Genomic DNA, 17194 nt, shown 5'->3' on the forward strand with positions numbered 1-17194 from the left:
GCATTCAAGATGCACACACTACCACACAATTGTGGGATGGTTCATCTGATTTACAAGCTACTACATTATTGTAGATCATCATGTGACAGGTGCAAATTTTGTTAACAAAAGAAAGACAATTTCAACTAAAACACAAAAAATCCCAATTTTGAACCTCACTTTTCTTGAAAACAAGCACGGTTATGAATGTTTTATTTAACAATTCTTTAAAGAACTTATCTCAATTTACAGCATCTCTCAAAATCACAAAAATGACAAAACATTGTGAAACTGTATAAGACCCCTTTAAGTATGAACTGTGCAGTGGCAATAATACCAACTAGATGGTGCTGTATGGTTTTAATCTGTCAAAAGACAATAAATCCAGCACACACATATACCAGTTGTGACAATCTGTTATTAACCAGTATGTAGCAACAAACTAAATTTTATTTATCTACATTTTAATGAACTTCCTTAATCCATCATTCCTTCAAACTTTCAAAGCTAGGTGAACTGGAACAAAAAAAAACACTTGACATAATACATATGATAAACATAAAAAAACATTTTCTCTGACAACACCTGACTGTATGACAAAAAAGTTTGAACTTTGTATAATTTTCAGGAAATTTCTAGCCCTAGTTCCAACCAAAACTTAATGTGTGGCTGTTGATTGTTTGGTGGCTGCTTAATGTCTGATGGCAAACATTACATGCATATTCAGGTTGATAACATATAAAAGGAATATGAATACACCCTGCTTGTTCTAGACAGACATGTCAAGTTGGAATTTGAACATGCTAGCTCACATGGTAACAATAAGCAGGAAGACATGTCAACCTTCCCTGACACACTATTCTAAATCTGATTCTACTAGCCTCTGCTCTAACTAAGGTTAACTGTGATTGGTGGAGAAGCACCTAATACCAATTTTTAAGTCTTTAGAGTTGACCCAGCTGTGGATCCAGACCAACACTGCTGGCACTGGTGGTAAGCACAAAACCACAGAGCCAGTTCCAAGCTTCTGAATCATGTTGCTTTTGACAATGAATTCAACAGTATATTAACTCATTGATAGTCTTAATATCTTTCTTAAGCATCTAAACAACACAAAAAAGAGTAATAAACAGCTAAACTGTAACAATTTATTTCTATTCAAATATCTAAAAAAATATTTTAAATATATATTAAGAAAGGTAACAAAATGTGATAGAAATTCATAAAAATCAACAAAAAATATCACAGATACCATGAAAAAAAAACTTCATTTTAAAGTATTACTATGTAAATACATTTAAGGAATGACCGCAATATTTTTTCTGTCTATGAAGAAATAACATCAAAAATGTGGTGCACACTGAATAAAACCAATAGCGGGTTATTTTAAAGTGTGCACCACATTTTTTATGTTATTTCGAATAGACAGTACAGTCATTTCTTATAATTTAATTCTTAATTCCATTTTAAACCATAGTAAATCATGAAAAAACATTGATGACGTCAAGGTCACACGACAAAATTATGTCTATGAGCTGATAAACAAAACAACGTCAGCCTATCGGAAGACGCATTACATCCAAAATTAAATTATTATCAAATATCAGTTATGTTTGATGACATTTCTTAACACACAATCACTGAGTAAAAGTGTTAATGATGAATAATTATTAAAATATCTTGTCCACCCTTAACCTGTTTTTATTTTAAATTTTAGACCAACATTTCAACCCTGACATTGCAGGTATAATACATGTACTACATAATTTAGTGATACCTTAACAGAAATGTTAACTAATTTTTTCCCAACAAGTCATCTCATTTGGAATTTGAGCAGGATATATTTGCATTTTTATACAGAACTGAAATCAATATTGTACAGGTGAAACCATGAAACAGGTTTTGTCATGTTTCTCTAGCTGACTTTAACTTAGATTTACTTGAATTCCATCAGAACAATTATGGTCTCAACACCTGATGTTTTTTTAAATCACCTCTTTTTGTTAAATCAAAACAAAATAAAATTGAAAACCTCTTTGGAAATTTGTTAAAATTTATGATTTCAGCAGTAAAAACAATATTTTGTATTCATATAATATTCACATAATTATATGTAACAAGTATTTTCTTGAGTTGGAATCATGTACCCTCCATCATACTATAGTTTCAATAACCAAAAAATATTTCATGTGGCTTTGACGTAATTAAAATTTTTCACTGGTTTGAAATAGCAAAGAAGTAGGGGCATAAAGGGCTGATTCTGGCCAAAGAAAATAGTTTTTGAAAACTATTTCAAATATGCACATGTTTGGAAATGCATAAAATCAAGAAATATAAATGAATAACATAAGATTGTTGATGTTATGATGTCACAATTGCATCATAATATGCATGTTTTCATCAATATGAAGAAAACTGCAGAATCTATGCAGTTTTCAGTTGTCATTTCCATTGTGGAATCATCGTGCGAAGCCATGAAACAACAAAATGATTTATCATAACTATTGACATAATCCTTCTAAAAATAAAGTTGTTTCTTGGATGTGCACATACTTTTCCAATCTAATATATAGATATAAGAAGATGTGGTATGAGTGCCAATGAGACAACTCTCCATCCAAGTCAAAATTTATAAAAGTAAACTATTATAAGTCAAAGTACGGTCTTCAACACGGAGCCTTGGCTCACACTGATAAGTATGTACCTAAAATTGGGTGTTAAAAAAGGAAAATTCATAATAATACATAATATACAAATTTTGTCATGGTTTGTTGCCATGGTAACTTGTTAAATGTGAAATTTGTTTTATTTTCTGAATACCTTGTACCTTAGTGTAGTTAGGACAAATTTAAGAATATGTATGAAAACTTTTTAATTTGCACTAATATTCGGGCCAAATCAGGGCCTTATTGCCCCTACTCTTTTGACTCTAGCAACGACACAACTTCTTGAAATGATTGATAGTGTGTGAGAACGATTGAGTAGACTCTATAAAAATATGACCTGAACATGAAATAGGGAATATCTGTGCCAAATATAATTTGATTTTTACATAAAGCCTCCAAATAAGGATAATAATAATTGAATAAATAGATTAAAAAACCCTCACTTGCGGTAGGAGTATAAAAATATCATGTATCATTCCCTTCAAATAAACAGCAAGTATCTTCAAATAATTCTTCTACATTATCAACAGGGTTACAGTCAGTGTTACTATGCTTTGTAGTTTTTGTCCTTTGTTTCTTCTTCCCTTTATTCTTTTGTTCTTCATGTTCACTTCCAAAATGAACTCTTAAATATTCTCTACTCTTTATATCTGCCTGAAAAAACAAAACAATGGAGAAAATATAAAGACAAATAAATTTTCCTTTTTGTAATTTTCTACTCGTCACTTCAATCAATTTCTGGAATTTTACAAAGTAGAATAAATTTGATTGATTCTGTCTGTCTGTCCATGCAAAACTACACATTAATTAATAGACAGAAGCATAATCGAAGCACTGTCCATGCTGTAAGCCAGCCAGATCTTACTTGATCACAAAAAGCAGTTCACTGTCCATGCTGTAAGCTAGCCAGATCTTACTTGATCACAAAAAGCAGTTAACTATTTATTGCATTAAATAAGTTCTTTTCAAATGTTTTTCAAGTTGTTGTTGGATAGTTCTTTTCAAGAATTTAAAAGGATATACATGTAACAACGTAAGAATGTCTTTCTTCATTCTTCATTAATTTTTTAAGTTCCGTTAATTTGAAGTGTTCTAGTTATGTTTTGAAAAGACAGTGTGCTTGATTTAAAAGATCACTTGACAGCCTTTAATAATTGACAAAACAAATGATGTAGACAACCTTAATAAGCCTTATGAACAGTTTAGGTCCATATTCATTAAATGCTTCTACATTGAAGAGCCCTTACATAATTTTATACAACCTTTGTTTTGTTTTATGAAATTTTTTTTCCATCTAAATTCAACATTGTCTTCGATATTTTTCTTTCCATTCTCATAGCCCCTCATCTTCCCTTATATGTTCCTCATTAAAAGTTCTTTAGGTAACACACAATTTTTAGTAATAATACCTGTCTAGTTGGCTCTGGTACCCTGTGTTTACAACATTTGTATACTAGCTCTACAGCTGAATCAAGTGTGATCTTGTGACCAGTTGATATGTAAATTGGATTAGGTGCAGAATCACAACTCCTTAGGGCCTGGATTGAAAATAAGGTAGGCCATTAAAACATCCTCAAGTTTTATGTAAATGTGACTCATGGAGAAGTCATACAATAATTCATGTTTTTATGTTAGTTGTTTTGTATGCTTAACTGCTGATCTTTACAGCATGTTCTTATCTTATGCTTTTACACCACTGTCCCTTATAAGATGAGGGTTCATCCACCACATTATGTATATGTCTGTTCCTAGTCAGGAGCCTGTAATCCAGTGGTTGTCGATGGTTCATGTCTGTTTTTTGTAAATGGTTTTGTTACAAATCAGGCCATTAATATTCTTACTTGTATTGTTTCACCTTTTCTCATAGTTGGGCCTTTTAAAGCTGACTATACAGAATGGATTTTGTTTGTTGTTGAAAGCCAAATGGTGACCTATAGGTAATTACAAACATGTCATGGTGTATAGTTTTCAATTGGTAAATGTTGAGCTTCAGTTGTTTGACTTTTGGATATTGTCTAAATAAATCTGATCCTTTGTTTTTTCCTCTTTATATTCCACTAGAATGTAACCATCCATGATCTCACTGTTTATGCAAAACTTGTTTTATTTCCCTTAATTATCAAGGTAATTCATGTCATTTCTAGTTGTTATGAAAAGCAAAAAAAAAAACACAAACTAACCAACTCTTTTCCCATTACCTCTAAATTTAGATGGCTAATGTCAACAGGAGCTGGTTATTTTTCCCGTTACCTCTTAATCTAGATGGCTAATGTCAACAGGAGCTGGTTATTTTTCCGGTTACCTCTTAATCTAGATGGCTAATGTCAACAGGAGCTGGTTATTTTTCCCATTACCTCTAAATCTAGATGGCTTATGTCAACAGGAGCTGGTTATTTTTCCCGTTACCTCTTAATCTAGATGGCTAATGTCAACAGGAGCTGGTTATTTTTCCTGTTACCTCTAAATTTAGATGGCTAATGTCAACAGGAGCTGGTTATTTTTCCCGTTACCTCTTAATCCAGATGGCTAATGTCAACAGGAGCTGGTTATTTTTCCCATTACCTCTAAATCTAGATGGCTAATGTCAAAAGGAGCCGGTTATTTTTCCCATTACCTCTTAATCTAGATGGCTAATGTCAACAGGAGCTGGTTATTTTCGACATTTACTATAGTATTCAATATTTATCATATTCTACTGTGGATTCATTTCTTTTTGTGGATAAAGGAAAACTTATATTTTCGTGGATATTTGAATTCGTGGATTTGCCAAAGTTTGTATACAAGCCTTTAGAAAAAGTGAACATTTAAATTCCTGGTTTACCTGTACCCATGAAATCCACAATATTTGGTATCCAATAAATAGTAATGAATCCACAATATTTTACAGAAAGTTGGGAATCATCTAAATTTTTCAAACATGTCAAAGAAACAGAAGTCTGGTTTCATAGTGTAACAAAAAAACTTCTGGTACCTTATTTTTTGTAGCATGATCTATGATGCAGGCGGCCAGAAAAATTATATGTAGCTCTATACTTGAAAACAAAACTTCCATTTATATACTTGGACATCTCAGATACATGAGCCTTACATCTCTTATAAATGATAAGCATATACCTGCTGAATTTTTAAATAAATAGTATGTGTCCAGAGAGATGTCTACAGACTACTGAAAACAAACTTATTTATTTTATTTAGCTTTCAAACCGACTTCACAATTCATTTTCAGGATTTTTTTACATAGCAAAGCGATATCATATGAGAGGAAGTTAGTCATAGCTATTTATTTTCATTCTTTTAAAATTGTTCAGCTACTGAAATTAGTTGGTTTACAGTATTTCCTTTAGTCATTTTAATTAGAAGTTCTAAAAGGAAATGTTATGAAAACTCATTTAATTTTTCTAATTTTTGTTAATGATTCTTATCATTTATACATTTACCTTTCCTAAGACTTTACAACTAGTTCCCACCAATTCAAATGTATCACCTCCTTTAGATAAATGTTTAATTTTTAGCTGATGATCATCATCATTTTCTATTCCATCCACTTGGAAAAGATTCTTGGCAACACCAATACATGGAGTGTCTAACAAAACACCTAGATGACATGCTAACCCAAACCCTACAACAAAGACAAGTTAATTTAGAAATAATGTTTGTGAAAAACTTATAAAAATAATTTATATTCAGAACAATTTGTAATCTTCATTTCCAAAATCCTCCTAAACATTGATTCCATCCTGGGAATATTATCTGCAGATCATTTATATTGATATAATTATCTACATCACATCAAAATCACTTTACCTAAACCTAAACCACAGGCTTGGTTGTGATAGAAAATGTCAAAAGATTGGACATGCTTACCCCTAGGATGTAGAATTCCATTTCCATCTACCATTATAACCTGTCAATTAGGTAAAATGATATTAAAAATGTTAACATATAGTGTTTGTATCTTTTAATGTTTTAAAAAAACAACACTTGAAACTCATCCATCGCCTCTTTATATAAACTTTTGGGTATTGTAAATTCAGAAATTATTGCGAGGTTTTTATTAATGCAAATAATGTGACTCCTTGAGTATCGCAAAAATAAAAACTCGCATTCTGATATCTATTAATGTATATCTGTACAAAGCTTTTCCTAAAATCACAATAATTAAACTTGCATTTTTGTTCATTCTTGAAAAATCGCAATAATAAATGCACGCTGAATTTACAGTTCTCAGTAAGTTAAAGGTAGATTCAAAATCTCATTTGATTCACTTTAATACTGCTGAAACATATCTGTGAAAAAGAAGCAATAAGCATTAGAAGAAAACATTTTTATTTTAATTGTACTACAACAAATCAATTAAAAAAACAAAATAATTGTTTCATGCGATCTCAAATCAGTAGCATTTTTTACTTGTCAATTTTTCACTTCCCCTCTTAACATTTTGCATATCATATTGAAATTTATTTTGTTTATACATGTAGATATTGAACTGTGATCTTTTATGCTTTCAAAATAAAGCATGTCTCAGTATATCACTACATTATATTCATACTTGGTACAGATAATGAGTTTTACTTATTTTTTCAGCGATTGAGTCAAACAAAACATAATTTTACCTGAGGTACATATTGTGGTTGTGTTTTCTTCAGTTTGTTGTACATATCTTCTAGGAGATATGCTTCTCTGAAGGCAAGGAACCCTGGGATATATGGTGCTGTTAATTTAATCATCTGACAATCTTCATAAACAACCTAAAGTAAATAAATTGTCATCTCAGTCATTTTTTTACTGCTTTATTAATGACATTGTTACATTGGATGGTTGAATTAAATACAGTTGTCTTTCACAAAATCTTTTAGCCTGAGCATGAGCCTATAGTTAGACAAACAAAATATCAAACTTTATTGGCGAAAGAAACATATGTTTTCTTTGGTTTGACATGCATAACCTAAGCTTTTAATCAGTATATGTTAGAATGTTACAATATACTTATTGACCATTGAACAAGTTGGATGGTAGAGCACTATCTGTGCCTGTCCAAAGCCAGTAGAAAGACATACAGTTGCTGTCTTTTTTATTTAATATTGTTTTTTTAGTCCCCTACCGATGAAGTCGAAGGGGACTTTAGGTTTGCACTCCGTCCGTCTGTCTGTCTGTCCTTCTGTCAGTCTGGCAAATCAGTTTTCCACAATTTTTTTCTTCATGCTTGAAGAAATTGATTTGATATTTGGTATATTGTTTTATCATGACAAGTTACAGATCAAGTTGGAATTTTGTTCCGGTCTGATAATTTTGTGCAGAGTTATGGTCCTTGGACTTGGAAAATTCACTCAAATATTCAGTTTTCTGCACTTTTTTTCGTCATTCTCGAAGATATTGATTTAATAATTGGTACATTGTTTTATCATGACAATTTACAGACCAAGTTGGAACTTTGTTTCGGTTTGATGATTTTTTGCAGAGTTATGGCCCTTGGACTTAGAAAATTCACTTAAATTATCAGTTTTCCACACTTTTTTTCGTCATGCTTGAAGATATTGACTTGATATTTGTTATATAGTTTACACCATGACAAGTTATAGATCAAATCAGCATTTTGTTCGAGTACAATTAATTTTTAACTGGTAGGGGACTATGTACTGCCATGCAATACTCTCAGAATGCTTGTTTTATTTTTTTCTGAAATATTTTGCCGTCAAATCAATCATCCATATTTTAAATGATCCTTGGCACTTAAAATAATGATGCATTCTTAAACTCCCTGTATGTTGGATGTTTATGCTTATTGTTGAAGACCATAATGGTCAGTTCTTTTATATATGATTATGTATGTTTGGAATATTTCTCATATATGTAGAGTTTATCCCATATCAATTTAAATTTTTAGTTCTACAATTAAGTGATAACTGGTTTGGTTGTTTGTTACAAATTTGAACAAATGTTCACATAAACTGTAATATACTAAATAGAAACACAACCTTACATTCACCTTAACATAACATTACACTAATTCATTTTACAATAGTATTTATGAATTCTTAAAACCAGTGGTTGTTCTGTACCTCTAGTTGTGGAAAATTGAGAACAATTAGTGCAGCACATGCATTCACATTATCGCCCTTGACAAAGGAAATATCGACTCCACCTATCAAGAAATTATCTGAAGTTTTTCCATGGCAACAGGACATTATCTTGATTATATCACCAGAGTCTGTTAAAATCATCTGCTTCTTCAACTTCATCTGTTCTCTGTAAAAGTAACATGAAGTCAAATTATAACCTCAAATCAGGTATATTATCTGATTAACCATAAAAACTGTAATGTGCTTCACTATTTCATTCTTCAATAGAAAGGTTTTTGTTTGTAATTTCTTTTTAACATCTTTGAAAGGTATGTTGTTTTGGTTATGACAAACAGTATTTTTTCTAACCTTTTATCACTATGAAGTATAAAAACTTTAACTATTTTATAACTTATAATGCAGTACTGGTCCAGTACCAGTTACTGTCGGAAATTAACAATTTTTCTTGGATACTTATTTTTCCAGAAATTTTGTTTTGAATTAATATTTTAACAAATAAAAGAGTAGCAGAAGTTATGTTTAGTAGCATAAACTCTGATTTCAAATCTTCGAGGTAATATTTCCATGATATTTCATAGGTATACAAAAAATGTACGAGGACCAGTTGAATATAGGCTCTACGTGGGGGTGGGGTCAATATATTGGTTTTTACATATCAGAGCGTACTGGTTACATGGATATACCAAAACAGGTACTTCATATCTTAGAAACAGGCAATATATACCCTCCTCTTTAGATTTCATTTCTACATTTTTTATTTTTCAAATTTATCAGTCAAAAGGTCCTTCACCTTTCATTTGATACCTAAATTACCAATATATATATATTCTACATAGTTTGATATTTACACCTATGCATAGGAACTATTTGGTTTTAAATATGTACTACTTTCCTGTATCCAGTTAGTGGTGTTACATCTTACAAAGTCTATATATAGATACCCAAATTATTTGCCCTACACAATATAGATACCCAAATTATTTGCCCTACACATGCGTTATTTCCTGCCAAGTTATCTAACATATATCCCGATGTGCCCCGTGGTTGTTTGTATTGTTTTTGCATACTTCAGTGTGATTGTCTGGCTAATTTATGACAGTCAATATTTGATTTCTTTGCCAGATTTATTTTATTGATATTACATTGCCATTGGGCTTTGTTCTTCAATTAACTCATAGTTGTGGCATGATCGTCAGTTGGCCAAGAATTCCACTCAAAACAGTGTGAGGGGCCATCTTCAACTTGCAGTTAGGTGAGAAATTTCACTATGTTGGAGGCCTCACTATGATTTTGAGATGAAGAACAGCAATAAAAGCGCTGTTCCTTTGATTTTTGTGTTTTTGCTGTGCATGTACTGATTTTGTGTCATGGATGGATACCCCATATCATATCTTTTCTTTTATAATATAATGACAGAAATTACTACTTAATCTGAAAATTCATCGCATATTTTGATATTGTGTAGCAAGAAGAGATGTAAGTTTGTCAAATGAACCTAACACATTGTAATTTCACCTCTAAATTTGGAAGCTCTTCTTTATTCTGTGAATATGAACTTATCATAAAATAGAGAATGGAAATGGGGAATGTGTCAAAGAGACAACAACCCGACCAAAGAGTAAAAAACAGCCGAAGGCCATCATTCATTAATGTGACTTGAAATCAACAAGTTGCACTGTATTGAAGATGAGCATAGAGTTTAATCATGACATTTATGAATCTCTTTTAATTTTTTAGAATTCTTATATCAAAGCAAGAATATGTGTTCAAAAACAGAAAACTCTGTATGTCTTAAAGGGATCAAACAAAAGTGTTAGGTGACAGTAACTTGTAACTGACAAAAACTGGTCTTCAACCAGTATAAATATTATGAAAATGGGACAGGGTGCCACACCCTCTCCAAACATCCTGTAGCAAACACTTACATATTATTCAATAAAAGTGAAATACCTCTCCCATTTATCTTTAATTTCCTCAGGAACCAGACTTTGCTGTTCTTCCTGTCTGTCCACAGTACTTCCTGAATCATCCATCTTAAGTTGTCTTTATCTTGTTCCCAATATTACTCCAAATACCAAATGTCAATTCTGTCCTATTTTAAACCTGAATGGAATAGTAATTCATTATTTTCTATTAGTACATGTATGTTATCTATGGGCCAGAATAGACAGATATATTAGAGTGCAGAAATACTTTTTTATCATACCATTTTATGATGAATTAGGGGTACAAACTACACGACCACCTTGTAGAGAAAAGTGAGTCTACTGTGATAACATGTGTTTTCAAGTGTTGAAAGTTTTAGTTTGTTCATAAGTCTCCTTATACTACCTTCCTCTTTGCTTGTATAATCCCCACTGATGAAACGCACTGCTTGTCTTTGGACACATTCTAATGCATTAGTGTCCTTGATTAAATAAGGGTCCCATACTATTGATGCGCATTCTAACAGTGACCGGATAAGTTCTATATAGGCCTGTTTCCTGCAATCCTTTTGACAGTGACGGAGGATTCATTGCAAGAATCCTAGATTGGGATAGCTTTCTTCACGGTTTTTGCAATGTGGACACCCCATTTCAGATCATCTGAAATAATAACACCAAGGAACGGATTTTGTTGTACCTGTTGCAGGATGTGGTTGTCTAGTTTGTAGAAATGAGATGATTTGTTGTTGATGCTCATCATGTAACATTTTTTTGCATTAAATCTCATCATGCTCATACCCCATTTTGTGGCCCATTCTTCCAATGATACAAGGTCGTTTTGCAGCAGTTGGTGGTCCTGTTGTGTTTGGACTTTCCGATATAGTAGGCAAATGTTGGCAAATAATCTGACTTGAGATTTAACAGTTTCAGGTAAGTCATTAATGTGACACAAGAAAAGCAGTGGTCCAAGTACTGTGCCTTGAGGTACTCCTGATGCTACAACTAAAGAGTTAGAATTTTCGCCATCTACCAGGACTCACATAGATTGTTTCGTAAGGAACATGTTGAGCCAATCTAGAATTTGGTCCACCAATCCAATAACTTTTGAGTTTGGATAAGAGCCTTTTGTGCAGGACTGTGTCAAAGGCCTTAGAGAAATCCAGTATCACAATATCTATCTGGTGGCCTTTGTCATAAAGTTGTAGTTAGTCGTTCATAGTTGTTAAAAGTTGGGTTTCACAGGAGAAACCTGAACGAAAGCCATGCTTGAGTGGTGTGAGTAAACAGTTCCTTTCTAGGTGTTTAAGGATATGCTTTCATATAATATATTCAAACAGCTTGCAGGTAACTCAGGTAAGAGAAACGGGTCTGTAGTTCTCTAGAGTGTTAATATTTCCTTTCTTAAATACAGAGTGATGTTCACCTTTAACCAATTAGTGGGTAGGGTGCCTGAGTTTTTATTTTTTTATTTTTATATTTCCAACAATTAAAGCATATACATGACATACATACAATATAATACATGTAAGATATATACAATGTCATTATTATAAATACATTATAATTGGAAATATTTGACATTTTCTATAGAACAGATCAAAAGAAAAAGTTAAAAAAATATGCAAATAAATTAATTCTGAAAATCTTTTTCCACTTCAGATTCTGTTCACCTAAAATTTTAACCCACTTTAACTGTCCAATAGGAATAACATTATTTCTAGTGGGTCTCATTTGGGTCTAAAGCGTGACATGGGATTGGCTGATTTTTTGTAAGCGTGACTCGTGAAAGTCAAATTCTTGTGCATGAAAACTGGAAACGAAGTCGTACCAGACACGTGAAATTACAAACGTTATTATCACAATGATAAGCTGGATATGGGAATCTGATAAAACAATAAGCGGGATATGGGAATCTGATAAAACAATAAGCGGGATCTGGGATCAGACCCCCTTTCTAGTCAGTGTTTGAAAAATACTTGTAGACATAATGGTTTAAAAGGACAAAATAATTTGTTATAGTTTTGTTTAAATTGGTCAAATGAAATATAAGATCAATTTTGGTCTATTAGATCATTTACAAATCTTATACCACTTTTGAACCATTCTTGATAAAATACTGATTTATGGCCAATCTTAATGCTATTATTAAGCCACAGTGGATTTGATAAAAATGAATCATAAGTGAAGTTTCTCTCATTTTGAATAATCATTTCCCAGGATCTTAGTACATATTTCCAAAAATAATTGTTCACTGTCAAATAAAGTTGTCTAATATAATCAACACCACAACTTAACAACTTTTTCTTATCTATATTTGACATGAAAATATTTTGCCTGAGTTTAGAGATTGCTGAAAGATGTGTCTCAGCCCAGGTGCTAGTTGTTTAGAGCAGTTTTTCAGGACGATGTTTGGCAAGTTGTCTGGTCCAATGGCTTTACATGGTTCTATGTTCTTTAAAAGTTTTTTGACTCCCTCTGTTGTTATCGTCAGTAATGGTATTGACTGATCGACTTTCTTGTCAATGTTTGGAGTTGCGTTTAGGTGTCTTATATTTGCCTTCTCTTTGTTGTCGTTAACAAGGGCTCCATTCTGTTTCATTGCTGGTATACCAATGTTTTTCTGTAAATTCTTTACCGTATTGCACTTTTTCTGGAAGCTTTTGTAATTATTCCTCTGTTTTGATTTCTTTGCGTGCTTATAAAGTCTTATTTTGTGTTTTAACATTCAGCTTAGGTTTCTGTTGAGCCACAGCAGTGATTTTCTTGATGAGCATACCTTTGACGGGGTGTGTTTGTCAATAATTGTGAATATGGTGGAGGTGAAGGTGGACCATATATTTGTATTTCCTCAACTGGGGATTCCATGGATGTTGACAGTTGTTCCATTTGATTTTCTTTGTAGATAAGATTCCCAATCAGCTTTATTGAACATGTATTTCTGACTGTTTGATATAGTGTGGAATTATGTCAAAGTCTGTGACAACCATAGCATGATCACTGATACCAGGGACGCTAGTTGAAGATCTACATAATGATGGATTATTTGTGAAGACAAAGTCTAGTAAGTTATTGCATATAGTTGGCTCTCTTTGTACTTGAGTAAGCCCAAAATCTATAGAGGTGTCTAATAGTGCGTGTTGTACTTCACAGTCTTGTGCACCTGGTTTAACTATGAGGGTGTCCTAATCAATGTCAGGGCAGTTGAAGTCGCTGGCTATGATCATTTGTTTATATTTGTTACCGTCAGCTAATTTATCTATTGACTCTTTAAGTTTAACGATGTCACTCATGTTACGATGTGGCATATAGAATGATTCCAAGTATAAGTCCTTCATACTCTTTAATTTTACTTTTGTCCAAATAATTTTGCATTCAGTGTGACAAGTTCGACTTTCTCATCAGATACCAATTTTGATTTAACACCTATGACTACACTTCCTCTAAGGGAGTCTTGGTCATTACGGTGAAATATGTAGTTCTCTGGGAAAACTTCAAAAGATTTTATAGTTTTTCTCTGGTCCCTACCCGGATTAATGCCTTTTAACCACGATTCAGTGCCACATATTAGATCTGGTTTTACATATTCGACAGATGCCCTTAATTCAGATTTGTTAGTAATCATGCTGCAACAATTCACTTTTAATACATGTAGCCTAAAGTTTGTACTTTTTGTAAATACTGTGGATTTCGAGCTAGTTCTAGTACTATATGTGTTTGTCTTATCACTGTTTCCTACACTTGACTTTTGGCTGTGTGTTGATTTTGTCAACAAGCGTTTTCTCGTTTTGTGGCTACTGGTATGCAGTGGACTAAAGTGATCACATGACCAGGTGAAGCAAAACATGAATTCCTAGTAGAGGTTTTACCTGCTTAACATATTGGTTGATATTTTATGTTTTACCAGGCGTAAAGACAATTTTTCTTTGCAAATTTATAGGAAGTTAGAAGAAAAAAAAGGCAAATGCAAGACTGTTAGATAGCAATTCTGTGCTTTGTCATGCAAAATATACATCGATATTGTAAAATACAACCAGTTTGTTACCTATATTTCTGTGCACTTAAAGCTGGTATGTACTTTTTATCATAAAACACATCTAATATAATAAATATGATATCTGATGAAATTTTTCGCAACAGAATGCCGGATGTAAACAAAGTACATGTAATACAAAAATTCTGCGGAGCAAGTCCGATGAAAATCCGGAAAGTAACAGTTACCCAGAGATTTTCAGTTCTATTTAATAAAAATGATTATTATCATTATACTACATGAAGAAACACTTTTGTGTGAATAGAAAGGAAGCTAAGCGATAAAATTTTCAAATAAAATATGATAAGATAGCTTTCAAATAATAAAAAGGAAAATTGGGGTCATCTTACTGAGTGTTTTTTTTAATTTGCCAAATTAAACTATAGGTTTTACTCTACATTTCTTTATAAAAATACATTTTCTGATTTAATTCTGCTGATATAACAAAGTTTCAAAATTTTGAATCGAAGAAAACATTTTCTTTTTGTGTAAAATAAAAAGGAGTAACCATAAGAAAAAACACATTTTATTTTATCTCATTTAAACGAAAAGCTCACAAATAAATTCCATTTCTGCATAAAATTTGCAAATTTCAGTAAAAATCTAGACCGACCACTGCATCTATTTACAAACAAAATTATTTTAGACCCCTCGATCCACATTAATGTATTTAAAACATTGCAAATATTAATTTCAGTAATGAATTATTTTTAAACATTTATAATAATCGTTTAGTTTATCAGACTCCCTCTGTCACTCTAAAAAAAAGAAAACAACACGTTTAAAAAGGTTTGTTATAAATCATGTCTGTACTAAGTGTTGCTATTTTGTGTTATAACCGTTTCAGAAACAGAAAATCAACCAGGAACAAATATATTGTTTGATATACTGTTCCCGGAATCAAATAAGTACAAGCTCAATTTTCTTTAATACCTGCATGAATGTTTCAAGAAAAGCAAAGATAAAACAGAGACATATAAAAATAAGAATAAAATAAAAAAGAGAATACGTAGATAAAATAATAACAACGGGAGCAGAATACAAAAAAACATGTTTTATAAATATATGGGTTTATCTCTTTACTTTCAAATATAAAAGTATCAAATATCAGCACTTTTCGCCCAAAATTATTGCTCTTCAAATTTATATTCATGTATGAAATATAAAAAAATAAATTAAATTAAATTGGGGAATAGAAATACTATTTTGTGAACATTACATTTTCATCTTCATGTTTCCATAGCGATGTCTACAAAGATAACTGTATTTTAGAGTTTTATAAAGCGTGACACTGTAATTTCATCACGATCCACGAACTTCTGTTGACTTTCCGGATTTTTTACTTAATGGTCGGTTTGATTTGGGAATTCTAGTATATAAACAAGTTACCTGGCGTTGTCTCAAAACATAAGTAGTAGGATCAAATTTGACTAGAATGGAATTGATCATCATCAAACATCGCCGCCGTTGCTTATAGTACATATGGATAAAATGCAGTTTTTGGCTTATTTCTCAAAAACTAAAGCAGTTTGAGCAAATCTGACATAGTTAAAAATGATCCACAGGACAAGGTCTATCACCGGCGGAATTTTTCAGAAAAATGAAACAAACCATTTAGGAGTTACTGCCCCTAAAAACCAATTTTTAGTAAATTTGGAAGTCTTTGACTTATATCTCAAAAACTAAACCAGTTACAGCATATCTGATTGGCTAGAATTGATCAGCAGCTCAATGTCTATCTTCTCCGAAATTATATGAAAAATCGAAAAACTCATTTTGGAGTTATTGCCCCTGAAATGTCGCTTTTTTATATGTTTTGCTGAGTTTGGTTATTATCTTGAAAACTATAACAGATAGAGAGAAATTTTAAGCAGTAAAATGTCAAGAACAGTAAGATCTACAAATAGGTAAACATGGCAGAAATCGTCAAATGACCCCTTATGGAGTTTTTGGCTTTAAATCATTATTTTTAGCCTTTTTGCATTTTTTAAGAAAACTATAGTTGTTCATGTTGTTTAAGAGAATCTTTCAGATGTAAAAATGTTCTCAACAAAATAAGATCTAAAAGCTAGTATGTCAAGATGGACATATCGTTATTGCTCTCGAAAGACACATATTTTTACTCAGTTTCGTGTTTTTGTAGAAACTCTAATCATGATAATAGATATAGAGAAATTGTAATAAGCAAACGTATCCTGCAAAATAAGATCTACAAATAAGTCAACTTGGCCGAAATTGTTAATTGACCGCTAATTGGAGTTATCGCTCTTGAAAGTTTGTTGACCTTTTTGCTATATAACTGATTGCAATGAAAGAAAAAAAAAAGATATTAAAATGGCATATGCTTTACCAGTTGAGCGATTCAGACTCTTGGGAGCCTCCTGTTTGTAAACCTTATCTTATAGTTAAGGTAGATGGGGTGTCTAAATTATAATTAATCCATAGAATTTTTTAATAATTTGCCAAAATGTAGTTTATATCAAGCTTTTTAAAAAAAAAAATGATAAAAAGAAT

At 31.9% G+C, this 17194-nt stretch overlaps 1 protein-coding gene and 1 long non-coding RNA gene across 4 annotated transcripts in view; both read right to left on the bottom strand.

Moving 5' to 3' along the window:
* The window catches only part of LOC127714973 (endonuclease V-like), a 22567-nt gene extending 7765 nt beyond the window's left edge, over window positions 1-14802 (bottom strand). The window contains exons 1-8 of one of the 3 annotated variants that reach the window (XM_052221004.1): window positions 14693-14802; window positions 10676-10828; window positions 8705-8891; window positions 7259-7393; window positions 6510-6549; window positions 6083-6264; window positions 4055-4183; window positions 1114-3299 (exon numbers count right to left, since the gene is read on the bottom strand). In XM_052221004.1, coding sequence (XP_052076964.1) covers window positions 3111-3299; window positions 4055-4183; window positions 6083-6264; window positions 6510-6549; window positions 7259-7393; window positions 8705-8891; window positions 10676-10758 — 945 coding nt within the window. In that variant the 5' untranslated portion in view covers window positions 10759-10828; window positions 14693-14802 and the 3' untranslated portion in view covers window positions 1114-3110. Of the gene's footprint in view, window positions 1-1113; window positions 3300-4054; window positions 4184-6082; window positions 6265-6509; window positions 6550-7258; window positions 7394-8704; window positions 8892-10675; window positions 10829-14692 lie in introns of those variants that run through there. The other 2 variants (XM_052221003.1, XM_052221002.1) reach the window with 2 other exon arrangements.
* Window positions 4190-5381, bottom strand: LOC127715004 (uncharacterized). Its single transcript, XR_007988060.1, has 3 exons — window positions 5260-5381; window positions 5052-5207; window positions 4190-4999 (listed from the first exon to the last, which is right to left on the bottom strand). It is a non-coding gene; the product is annotated as an uncharacterized LOC127715004 (long non-coding RNA).
* Window positions 14803-17194: the final 2392 nt, after the last annotated feature.

Source organism: Mytilus californianus, unplaced genomic scaffold (assembly GCF_021869535.1).
Source record: "Mytilus californianus isolate M0D057914Y unplaced genomic scaffold, xbMytCali1.0.p SCAF_9, whole genome shotgun sequence".
Taxonomy (NCBI): domain Eukaryota; kingdom Metazoa; phylum Mollusca; class Bivalvia; order Mytilida; family Mytilidae; genus Mytilus; species Mytilus californianus.